This window comes from Podarcis melisellensis (genome assembly GCF_964234715.1).
Source record: "Podarcis melisellensis genome assembly, chromosome: 13".
Taxonomy (NCBI): Eukaryota; Metazoa; Chordata; class Lepidosauria; order Squamata; family Lacertidae; genus Podarcis; species Podarcis melisellensis.
Genome location: NC_138545.1, coordinates 15,833,824 through 15,846,029, shown reverse-complemented (window position 1 = coordinate 15,846,029; position 12,206 = coordinate 15,833,824). Strand labels below are relative to the sequence as shown.

The window sequence follows — 12,206 nt, the reverse complement described above, 5'->3', positions numbered from 1 at the left end:
GGGAGCAGTGCAGCATGGGAAATGTAGTCTCGACTACGCTCTCTCTGCATGCCTGCAGTGCTCTGACGAAACTACGATACCCAGAAACCCCTGCGCGATAAGGCAGAATTATGGTGGGGAAATTTTTTTGCTTAAGTTAGTGCCTCATGGGAAATGCAGTCCGTCAATGAGGCAAAACAGGGAACAAGGCAAGCTGAAAACAATTCCTGCTAAAAGAGGGGAGGGCATAAGGCGGACGTTTTCAGCACATTTTTGGGACACGGGTTAACTGCTGCGTTTAAAGAGGAGCACCTTTCAAACCAACCAATGTTATTATGGCGTAAGCTTCATTATGCAGTCATGGCAGCATGGTGTAGTGGTTAGAAACGTTGGACAAGGGCCTGGGAGCCCAGGGTTAAAATCCTCATTCAGTCATGATGCTCACTGGGTTACCTTGGGCTCGTCTGTCTCTCAGCCTAACCTGCCTCACAGGGTTGTTGTGGGGATAAAATGGGTCTGGAGGGAGCCATGTATATGCCAGCTTTTTGGAGGAAAGGTGGAATATCAGTAATAAACAATAGTGCAAGGGTTTGAGTTTGCTCATGTATCAGATGTGTGCATTGGAAAACTGGTCCCCCACTACGAAGTGCACATCTGAAGCCTCTGACAAGAATCAAATTCAAACCAGAGTATTTGTACAAGAGAAGACGTGTCAAATAATCTAAATTTTGGTGCAGTATTTTGGCTGACATGCATCGTGCCGCAACAAGGAACCTATTTCACAAATGAGATGCCTTCCCCTTTTAAAAACAACAACACACAATTAAGCCTGGCCTATGCAGAATTCCTATGCTAATTGCCACTGAAGTTTGGGCTATAAATGTTAGAAATACATAAATGGGTTTTGGCTTGCCTATCTCTGCGAAGGACGGCCAGGTGGCCCGACACAGAGGTGGAAACTAATTTCCACATGTATATAGGATCGATCTCTTAACTGTAGCATAAACATTTCGTGAGCAGTGAAGTGAGAGAAAGCTGCATGGCAGGAATGGGGATGCTGATTGAAAGAATACTTATAGTTCCCTTCATGTTTGGGAGACAAATGTAACCCTAAGCACTTAGGAGTCCCACTGGAACATAGGAAGCTGTCTTATATTGGATAGTCAGCCCTTTGGTCCATCTAGCTTAGTACTGCTTACACAGGCTGGCAGTGGCTCCTCAAGGTTTCAGGCAAGGAATCTTTCAAGCCTTACCTGGAGATGCCAGGGATCAAAGCTACAACATCCAGCATGCAAAACTGATGTTCTCTCAGTGAGCTACATCCCTTTCCCATTGAGTTCAATGGGACATACTCACAAGCGCGCCTATAATTTTAGACAGAACAAGGCTAAAGTGAAGCACAGCCTGAATTGTTGGTAATACTTGAAACACTGTTGACTCTGATCTTGTATTACATTATCTTCAGTGACAAAGCTGGGGAATCAGAGAAAGCACTGGAATTACACAATAAACTAGCTTAGGTGTTGACTATGAACAAGTTACACTGACAGAGTGGGGCTGAAATAATGTGAAGTCACAATCCTTTGGGATGCAAGCATATGAAGATCATAGAATTGTTGGGTCGGAAGGGACCCTGAGAGTCATCTAGTCTAACCCCCTGCGATGCAGGAATCTCAACACACAGCCTCCCAATTTGAAACCATTACTGGATGAACGTTACGTTGTGAGCCATCTTGACATGGCAATCGCTACAAAAGTCCAGGAGGTTGCAAGAGAAGATTTCTAAAACCCCAGAAGCACTCCTGGAAAAACATGGGGAAGATCAAGAAGGGACTGTTCAAAATGAAGGACTTTAAAGAGATGCTTCCAGTGGCGTAGCGTGGGCGGTGCGGGGGGGGGGCGGCCGCACCGGGCACAACATCGGGGGGGCGCTCGCACTCGCAGCTCTCTGCCCCTACCTGGCTCACTCACTCTCTCTCACTGCAGTGCTGCCTGTGCGAATCCGATCCAAGCCGCTGGGTTGCCGCCCACTGTGGAGGGGGTGGGTGCCAGGTGTGCGGTGCGGAGAGAGAGCGAGGGACTATCTGGGGGAGGGACAGTGCAGCGGCCGCCCAGCGCAGCGCTGAGCGTGGGAGAGAACCACACCAGACCAGACCAGGCAGCAGCAAGAAGCTGGCAGCGGTGGCAGGTTAGGGGTTAGGGGGCGCAAATTACTTGCCTTGCCCCGGGTGCTGACAACCCACGCTACGCCACTGGATGCTTCTGAAGACTATCCATCTCTGCTGAGAAACAAACTTCTGCAGCTAGAACAGGAGCAGCACAAGCGCACTCTGTCAGAGGTGGTTAAATTCAATGGCACAACAGGATGCTTGCTTCCAGCTTATAAGCATTGCTTCTGGTGCAGCTGAAACATTTTGCTCGTGTGAGGAGGGGGAACCTTTCTAAACCACAGGCTGCATGTAAGGCAGAATGTCCTGTTATTGGCGAAGCCATGCATAGGCTGAGAGTCCAGTGAGCTGATCCCAGACTGTTCCTTAGGGGCTGAACACTTTGTGGAAGAGACGAGCCAGTTCTACAAGAAAGCAGCAATTTGCTCATCTTCTGATTTGGTGCTGGAAGAGTTTCCATTGGATTAGGCTGGGAGAGATGTGTCCAGTGCCCAATGACAGTGGGTTCCCAATGCGCTGTTCAAGCTCCATGCCAAGCTAGGGGGCAAATCTAGACTGCCCTGTTCACAGTGCACACTGTACATACATGAAGTGAATTCAGGACATGCCTAAGAGTTGCAAAAAAACCACTCAAGAAGAATTAAGTTGGAATGTCATCCTGGTGATAGACAAGGACAAAGAGGGCAGTGACAGAACCTTCATTGTGGTCACAGCAGCTTTGTGGGATTATGGTCTACTGACAATCAGGCACCTTCCATTTTCTCTTTCAGAAGCCTACCAAATACTTTTCTACTTAATGCTTCTGTCAACTAAACTGTTATCAGTTTTGCCTGTGGATGACATAATGAAGGAATCTTGTATGTTGCATCATATTGTTTTACTGAGGGTTGTTATGCATCTGTGCATTTTGTTCGCCACTTGGATATTTTTAATGAGCAAGTGGTCTATAACTTCTCATAAAAAACTAATATGGAAAGGCAGGGTATCAATGTCATATTAAAAATGTAATATTCTAATGGGTGAATTCGCGTGACCCTGTCTATCCCTGCAAACACACTTTTAAAGTCTTTATGAACTTTTTCAGAAATTAAAAATGAGGTGCCACCACTCTTGCCCTGCCCCACAAAAAAAGAAAAGAAAGAAAGCTAGGAATCCAAGAGGCTGCTTTCTCCAGAGATTTTTTTTTTTGTTACAGAGGTTTTTCTTCCTGCCAGGATTGCCATTTTAAATTGATCAGTCAGTTTAATCAAATATCCTTTGACTGATGGTTGTTTTTACAGTGTTCTTGATTATCTGGGAAGGACTCACGACCTCTTCTAAGATGCTACCTGATGCAACAACACTCAAAAGCAAAGTACATTCAGAAGAAAAAGTCGTGTTTGTTTTTGTTCATATGTAACTTTATGCGGATTGAATCAATCAAGACTCTCATTATCAATCATGATTTCTTGCATTAGGTGGCAAGCTGTTTTCTTTCTTGGGTGGCTCTATTGTGCTTCATACAAAAAAACTATTTCTTGCTTGCTTTCAGGCTGTTAACGGTGGCTACACAGTGACCCCTGCAGTAGTCTGGGAGTACATACAGAGAAATATAACCACCATTTCAAATTGGGGAAAAAATTACCGGTAAGTCATTCACTTTCGACTTTACAGTCTATGCCAGCCATCGCCAACCTGGTGTTTGCCAGATGTTCTGGACCACAACTTCCATCAGCCCCAACCAGCTGCTGGCTGAGACTGAAGAGAGTTGAAGTCTCAGGCTTCTGGAGGGTGCTTAAGTTATCTGCATAGTTCCCCCCCCCACACAGATAATTCTAATGCACAAAGATGTTTTAAGGTCTACTCTGCCTCACTTTCTCTGAAAATGGGTATTGACAGCTGTGCTGGAAGCCTGTAGAAAACAAATTGAAAAGTGGCTGTTCACCCATCTTTTGCCAGACCCAGTTTTTCTGGTACCTAAGGCAGCAAGCCCAAATTTCCCATCCCACTGTAGTGGTACAAATATAATGGTAAACATGTAGTGGTGCTCATCAGATGTTACTGGGCTTCAGATCCAATTAGCCCAGCCAGCATGACCAGAGGTGGGGGGTGGGAACTAGAGTCCAAAAACAACTCGAGGGGCCATCCATAGGCGCCGACTCCATGGGGCCTGAGGGGGCTCTGCCCCCCCAATAATTTAAGAAAATTATTACCGTATTTTTCCCTCAAAAAGAGGAAGCGGCTGCTTTCCTGCATTCTGCCTCAGGGTCTTACTGCCCACCCTCCTCTGTTTCCTTGCTGTGTTTGCTCAAACGGAACAAAGAGCAGGGAAAGCCCCTCCCCTCCAGGCAAGCAGGCAGGAGGGAGAGAGAGAGAGAGAGAGAGAGAGAGAGAGAGAGAGAGAGCGAGAGCGAGCTAGCTGGCTGGCTTGGGTGGGTAGGTGAGGGAAAACTTTTGCCTTCCTTTCCTCCCTGCCGTTACACCCCTCCCCTGCATTCTTAGCCAGCTGCTTCTCTGCACACCCCTCTCGTGCTCCTTGTCCGTTCTGTGTTTTTCCTTCCCTCCCCACTTAAAATGTGGTTTAAAAGCATGGATCCACATGGATCCTCAGGATCTTTGCATTGGGTCACCCCAAATTCACCATCAGAGCACATAGCATGTCCATGGCTACAGCCTGCCCCCCCCCAAAATCACCCACCCACTCTTGCCTGGGGCTGCAATGGTGCAAAAACGTGGTTACAAAGCATGGATCCACAGGGATTCTCAGGATTTTTGCATTGGGTCACCCCAAATTCACCATCAGATCACATGTCTGTGGCCACAGCATGAAGCACAAAAATGATACATCATTAATATTCACCGCCCACGGCGGCAGCCAATCGGCTGCCGCAAAGGGCGGGCCCTCACAGGTTCACTTAAGGTCGGGGCAGCCCGGGGCTCGCCCCTTTCGTTCCCCCAGCAGCAGCGGTTTGGAGGTCTTGGGCCCCCCCAATATTTTTTATAAGTCGGCGCCCCTGGGGCCATCCTTTGTCTTGCGGTTTCAATCCTAATGAAAATAATTTCACAGTTTGTTACCTTTTTAATGGTACCTCACAATCTGTGGCTTGCCTCAGCCTTCCTAACAGAAGGGCCCTCCTGTTATGTAAAAGGCAGCTGTTATTAATGATGGGGAGAAAGGATGAGCTTTAGTTTGTGCTTCAGTAACTAAGCCAGGCCTAGTCACAAGCTGGTTCGGCCCAATTTTGTGTCTATTCAGTGCTCTTTTTCAAAAAAGAAAAAGGAAAAATGGTGCTGGTACTCACCATGAAGTTGTTGCAGTAAATGCCATACTAAAATATGGAGAGAAATTCCCGTACTGCATACCTTGAGTATCCCCAGAAAAAAAGCACTCTATTACAACCGAGAAGAGACGTAACAGCTCTCAATTCTATGCTTTTCAACGTGATCACAAATAGCTGTATTTTACAAATTGCTCTGTATACTATTTTTTTTTCTAAAAAGAGCTATAAAAATAAGTTTTGTATTAAAAAGAAATAAGGAAAGGAACAAAGGGCTTGATTTACGTATCTGTAGGTCAGTCCAACCAAAAACTGCATCCATTTAAGTTACAAAATGGAGATTCATAAGCTAATCTGAATGGAGTCCAAAGGGTCAGGACAAGTGGAATGCTGATGTCATCGATTTCTGGGAAGACGTTTTCCAAGCTGGAAGAGCATTCAGGTGATCTAGAAACAGTTAACAGGTTGGATCCTGACCAAGCTACTTGCATTTAGTTCCCACTGGAGTCCATATGACTAATGACAAACTTTTCGCCTTGAATTTCAATGGGACTTAAGCGCAATGAATTTGGTCCAGATCCAAACAAGCACTTAAGGAAACACCAGAGGTAGGCGAGACCCCTGGGAAACCTCCACCCTCTCAGGACTTCCCAGCCTGAGGTGCCGCCTTCATTCACTGCCTCTTGGCTTTGGCCACGGGGCGCTTCCAGGCCTGGTTGAGGTAGCCGAGGCGCTTGTAGTTGAGCAAGAGGAGGGCAAAGTTGAGGAGGTAGGTGCTGATGCAGACCACGCAGAAGTCGTGGAGCACAAAGAACAGGATGTAGGCCAGGTACAGCGAGCCAACAATGGAGACGACCGAAGAGCCCAGCAGAGCAATGGCCGCCAGGCCGCTGTTGGAGAAGCCTGTGTGGATGAAGGGGTCTGGGTTACTTTTGTGTTCAGCTGCAGAAGGGGAAATCATGCTGGCAAGATGGGATTGAAAGCTAAAACCAGCCTCCAGCCTTTCGGCTGACCACCCCAACTTTGGATTTCCAGTCCCCACCTGTGAATCAACAAAGGTTTTTGACCACACACATGAGAATGTCAGCAAAACGTTGCAGTATATTCTCCCTCCTAATGTTCTTGTTCGGGGTTCTGGTTAGCTCCTCCCACTGAGCAGAGCATTCCATTTTCTCCACCCATCCCATTCAGCGTCTGTCCGCCCCCCCTGCACCTCTTTAGCTGCCCCTCTACATTCTGTAGCTACTCAGCATGCTTGGTCCTCTCTGTTTGGGGCTGCCCCTAGAGTTTGCGTTCTTTAGATTATTATAATTTTTTTTGTACACTTGTAAACCCCCTAAGTTCCCCTCTACACATTCCTCTTATTTCTCAGTGGCCCTGTTATGGCTCCACTTCTTTGAGCACTCTTCATTTTAGTCCAGCATTCTGTTACCTCACTGGCCAGCCATGGAAGACCACAAGTAGAACTTGACTGCGACAACACTTTCCCTGATTCCCTTGGCCTTGTATCCAGAGGTAGTACACTGGAGGTAGTACATAGCAGGAGTGGTCAACAGCTCTGGTCTACCCCAAATTACGAAATGTTGCTAATACCTGATGTAGTCATCAGGGGAGGACAACACACCTGGTAACATACAGAACTGAAAACATGGGCAGCTAGATTCTCCTCTGTCCAGTGTTTGGATTGGATGCTGTGTTAGCGACACCCGCATCCATGTGTGGACACCTGTGTTCTCTTTGACGCATCCATCTGCATGTGTCACTCACCCAGAAGGATTTGCAGGGTGTAGAAAGCGATCCCAAAGACACTATTAGGCTGGTTGAACACACTACGAGGTCCCAGAAACGTGGCGACCAAGCCAAAACCACGACCCCACCTGTAATGGGAGGAGATGGTGCAGAATGTTAGCAATAAACAGTAATTATGATTCTTAAATCTTTACAGAACACTGTGGGTTGTCTAAGATCATGCAATGACAGTGTCTGGTTGGCTGCCTAAGGCAAACTGGGCCAATATAAAGAAGCATCTTACCAATGTCAGATCTTTTATAGACCACAGCAGGCCCATTCTGTGTCACCTCCAGCATACATAAGGGACACGTCATCCCCCTCATTCACATTCTCCAGCCAAATAATAAAGGGTCAGTTACCCTGGGGACGTCCTTCCTGGCTGTTTACAGAAGATTAGGCGAGCATACCGGTGACTTCTGCTAACAATTTCCCCCCTCCTCTCCTGCCACCCGTTAAGAGACCCCTTTCTCAATTGTGCTACAAGCGGGAAAGGATTCAGAAGATCGATTGCAGCTTTTCAGCGGAACTGAGAAAACTCCAGGACAAATAATACTTTCCTAAAAGAATGGGAATTTAACCCAACACGGGCAGGGACAGTCCACACCTTGAGCTCCACTGGGTGGTAGTAGGGAGAGATTTCAACCCTTTGCATTTCGTCCCGAGTAAGCATGCCAATTGCACAGGGTCAGGCTGCAATCCCACGCACGCTTACTCGGAAGTAAATCCCAGCGGGACCTCTTTTTGGAAACAAGCACGCCCCGGCACGTGGGATCCGGCTGTGCGCCGGGGGGGGGGCGGATGCCACCAGGGTGCAAATCGCAGGAGATCACCCCACAAGATTTGGGGCTCCTGGCGCAGGAGCAGCCGGGTGTATGCGGGACATTCATTCACCTGGAAGTGAAGACGCGTGAGCAGCTGACGGCTGCGCTGATGTCGCACATAGCCCGGTAGGCGGCGTCCCGCTCCTTCGAGGTCTCCACGTGGAAAGCGTAAGCAGACAGCGCCAGCCCCGCCGCGCAGAGCAGGAGCCGGGCCGCGCGCTCCCAGCCGGGCACCGCCATCCTGCCGCGAGCGAGAGGCGCAATGGGCCGCTTCCCTCTTGCTGGACGGCGCGCCCCTTCCAGCCTGGAGACTTGAGCCGTCCCTCATTGCGCACCGATCCTGCCAATCAGGCACAGCTGCCATTCAGCGAGCAGCGGGCGGTACGAGAGGCAGCAAGGCGTGCCGGGAGTTGTAGTCAGGGGGGGCGGGCGCGTGGCGACGTGGTCGTTTTGTTTACGTGTCCATCGCCCTCCAACCGCCTGCAATCCAGGAAAGTTTATGCCCTGATCCAACTGCTGTTGCGCAATGGCACTGCATGTTTGCTATGAACCTGTTAAGTAGGGTTAGGGCAGCAGGGACAGGGCTTAATCTTTAAATATATATATATATATAAGCAGCATCAATATATAAGCAGCATCAGTCATCATAATTTATTTTCTCCTTTTCAAAGTATCTGATTCATTTGTAACTGAAAAGCAATAAAATACAAACTATAACCATAGCCCAGATAAAATTAGTCTGGAGCCAAGGCATTAAAAGGCTTAGGAAAATAAGGCTAGTAAGGCTCTCAGTCTAAGTTGCCTTTTTTCCATGCCCCTTCCTGCCTGGATTTCTGCAACACATTTATTGCACATACATTGCCTAAAAGACGCTCCAGAAATTTCCTTTTAATTCAGAGCACAGCTGCAAGATTTGTAATCAGGTAGAATGCTGTTAAGGTGCTACACTCAATATGCCAGCAAATTTGGAAAACTCAGCAGTGGCCAGAGGATTGGAGATCAGTCTACATCCCAATCCCAAAGAAGGGAAGTGCCAAAGAATGCTCCAACTACCGCACAATTGCACTCATTTCGCCCTAACAAGGTTATGCTTAAAATTCTACAAGGAAGGCTTAAGAGTATGTGGAACGAGAACTCCCAGAAGTGCAAGCTGGATTTCGAAGGGGCAGAGGAACCAGAGACTAAATTGCAAAAATGCGCTGGATTATGGAGAAAGCTAGGGACGCAGGTGGCGCTGTGGGTTAAAGCCTCAGCGCCTAGGACTTGCCGATCGCAAGGTCGGCGCTTCGAATCCCTGTGGCGGGGTGCGCTCCCGCTGCTCAGTCCCAGCGCCTGCCAACCTAGCAGTTCGAAAGCACCTCCGGGTGCAAGTAGATAAATAGGGACCGCTTACCAGCGGGAAGGTAAACGGCGTTTCCGTGTGCGGCTCTGGCTCACCAGAGCAGCGATGTCACGCTGGCCACGTGACCCGGAAGTGTCTCCGGACAGCGCTGGCCCCTGGCCTCTTAAGTGAGATGGGCGCACAACCCCAGAGTCTGTCAAGACTGGCCCGTACGGGCAGGGGTACCTTTACCTTTACCTTTATGGAGAAAGCTAGAGAGTTCCAGAAAGACATCTACTTCTGCTTCATTGACTATGCAAAAGCCTTTGACTGTGTCGACCACAGCAAACTATGGCAAGTTCTTAAAGAAATGGGAGTGCCTAATCACCTCATCTGTCTCCTGATAAATCTCTGTGTGGGACAAGAAGCTACAGTTAGAACTGGATATGGAACAACTGATTGGTTCAAAATTGGGAAAGGAGTACGGCAAGGCTGTATATTGTCTCCCTGCTTATTTAACTTTTATGCAGAATTCATCATGCGAAAGGCTGGGCTGGATGAATCCCAAGCCGGAATTAAGATCGCCGGAAGAAATATCAACAACCTCAGATATGCAGATGACACAACCTTGATGGCAGAAAGTGAGGAGGAATTAAAGAACCTTTTAATGAGGGTGAAAGAGGAGAGCGCAAAATATGGTCTGAAGCTCAACATCAAAAAAACGAAGATCATGGCCACTGGTCCCATCACCTCCTGGCAAATAGAAGGGGAAGAAATGGAGGCAGTGAGAGATTTTACTTTCTTGGGCTCCATGATCACTGCAGATGGTGACAGCAGTCACGAAATTAAAAGACGCCTGCTCCTTGGGAGAAAGGCGATGGCAAACCTAGACAGCATCTTAAAAAGCAGAGACATCACCTTACCAACAAAGGTCCTTATAGTTAAAGCCATGGTTTTCCCAGTAGTGATGTATGGAAGTGAGAGCTGGACCATCAAGAAGGCTGATCGCCGAAGAATTGATGCTTTTGAATTATGGTGCTGGAGGAGACTCTTGAGAGTCCCATGGACTGCAAGAAGATCAAATGTATCCATTCTTAAGGAAATCAGCCCTGAGTGCTCACTGGAAGGACAGATCGTGAAGCTGAGGCTCCAGTACTTTGGCCACCTCATGAGAAGAGAAGACTCCCTGGAAAAGACCCTGATGTTGGGAAAGATGGAGGGCACAAGGAGAAGGGGACGACAGAGGATGAGATGGTTGGACGGTGTTCTCAAAGCTACAAACATGAGTCTGACCAAACTGCGGGAGGCAGTGGAAGACAGGAGGGCGTGGCGTGCTCTGGTCCATGGGGTCACAAAGAGTCGGACACGACTAAATGACTAAACAACAACAGAATGAGTATACTGTATCACTTTGAATGGGGCCATGGGGCCCAGAAACAGTCTAGTTGCAAACTTCACTGGCTCCCAGTCTACTTGGGGCTCCAATTCACAGGTTGGATTTTGGCCTTCAAGGTTCGGGAGCAGGGAGCCATGAGGAGTGTTTGCACCAAATCATCTGGCCAGCCAGCTCCCCAAAAAAGTTTTAGAACTAAGGTGAAAACAGCCCCAGAAATAGCTCAGTGAGAGCTGAGCATGTTCCATGGACAGGGGATGCTGACTTTGGGGGGTGGGGGTTACAGAAAATAGGGGGATGGACTGACTGGAATGGAGTATCATAAAAGGGTGCATGGCAGTCTATAGTGTTCAGGAGCAACCCACATTGCAACTTTCTTCCAAGGTCTCTTGTGAAAGAAGTAAACCTGTTCCTACTTACCAATGTTCTGACTGTGGCAAAAAAACTAAGAGAACAAACACCTGGTACTTATTTCTCAATGATTTTTAAAGATTACATTGTATTTTATTAATATTTAACTTTAAACATATTAGTGCTTAGGTTCTGGCTGCTCTGTGTTAATTCTACACATCCTCTCTCTGTCACACACACACACCTGTGTGCAACCTCAGGTCCTTTCACCACAAAATGTTTTGGCTACAGACCTGCTTTAATTTAACCCCGAACACTTATGAACATGCACAGAGTTATTTCACCACTCCCCAGCCACAGTCAGCTCTTCCCCATCAGTGACAGGAGCAAGGGTGCCAGACATCTTCAGGCAGGCATTTGCTTTTTAAAATAACTTCTGTATTTGCTATTGGACAGTGTTCTCAAAGCCACAAACATGAGTCTGACCAAACTGCAGGAGGCAGTGGAAGACAGGTGTGCCTGGCGTTCTCTGGTCCATGGGGTCACGAAGAGTCCGACACGACTAAACGACTAAACAACAACAACATTTGCTATTAATTGTTTCCACAGCACTACATACTTGGAAGGTGAACCAGGTCCAAAATATATGTAGCAGAAAGTCTGATAAATTTGTGTGTGTGTGTTTAATACTTTATTATAAAATAGACTGTGCATACGGGAATGATTCTGTGATTGCCAGCAGCAGCAGCAGCAGCCTCTTACTGCACAAGTTCAGAGAGCCTTTATCTTCTTTGATCGATCACTCATAGCTGAGTAAGATTGTCTTCCATAAACACGGTTTTAACAATGAGTCCGTAAGTGACTGTGGAGGCCAATTCTGGACCCACATGTCCTTCCACAGTGATCACAGTGTGGATTTGCCAAGCGTGCCTTCCTCTTATAACGTTTCTCCCTTGCGTTCTGAGTTCGAGTGTCTTCAAAGCCCATGACACCTTTGGTAAAGGCTGTTCTCCAACTGGAGCACTCACAGGCCAGTGTTTCCCAGTTGTCGGTGTTTATGCTACATTTTTTTAGATTTGCCTTGAGACAGTATTTAAACCTCTTTTGTTGACCACCAGCATTACG

General features: G+C 47.6%; 2 protein-coding genes across 3 annotated transcripts in view; both read right to left on the bottom strand.

Annotated features, from left to right (window-relative positions):
- Nucleotides 1-5,530: 5,530 nt before the first annotated feature.
- VKORC1 (vitamin K epoxide reductase complex subunit 1) lies at nucleotides 5,531-8,309 on the bottom strand. The gene is made up of 3 exons (XM_081883704.1): nucleotides 8,087-8,309; nucleotides 7,172-7,281; nucleotides 5,531-6,307 (listed from the first exon to the last, which is right to left on the bottom strand). Exons 1-3 carry the CDS (start codon nucleotides 8,254-8,256, stop codon nucleotides 6,078-6,080), a joined length of 510 nt encoding a protein of 169 aa, XP_081739830.1. The 5' UTR covers nucleotides 8,257-8,309; the 3' UTR covers nucleotides 5,531-6,077.
- A 235-nt stretch (nucleotides 8,310-8,544) lies between these two features.
- Nucleotides 8,545-12,206, bottom strand: part of LOC309354022 (uncharacterized protein) — a 31,987-nt gene continuing 28,325 nt past the window's right edge. For both annotated transcript variants that reach the window (XM_081883720.1, XM_081883721.1), the window contains one exon: nucleotides 8,545-8,567. In XM_081883720.1, the coding sequence (XP_081739846.1) occupies nucleotides 8,560-8,567 (8 nt within the window). In that variant the 3' untranslated portion in view covers nucleotides 8,545-8,559. The remainder of the gene's footprint in view (nucleotides 8,568-12,206) is intronic.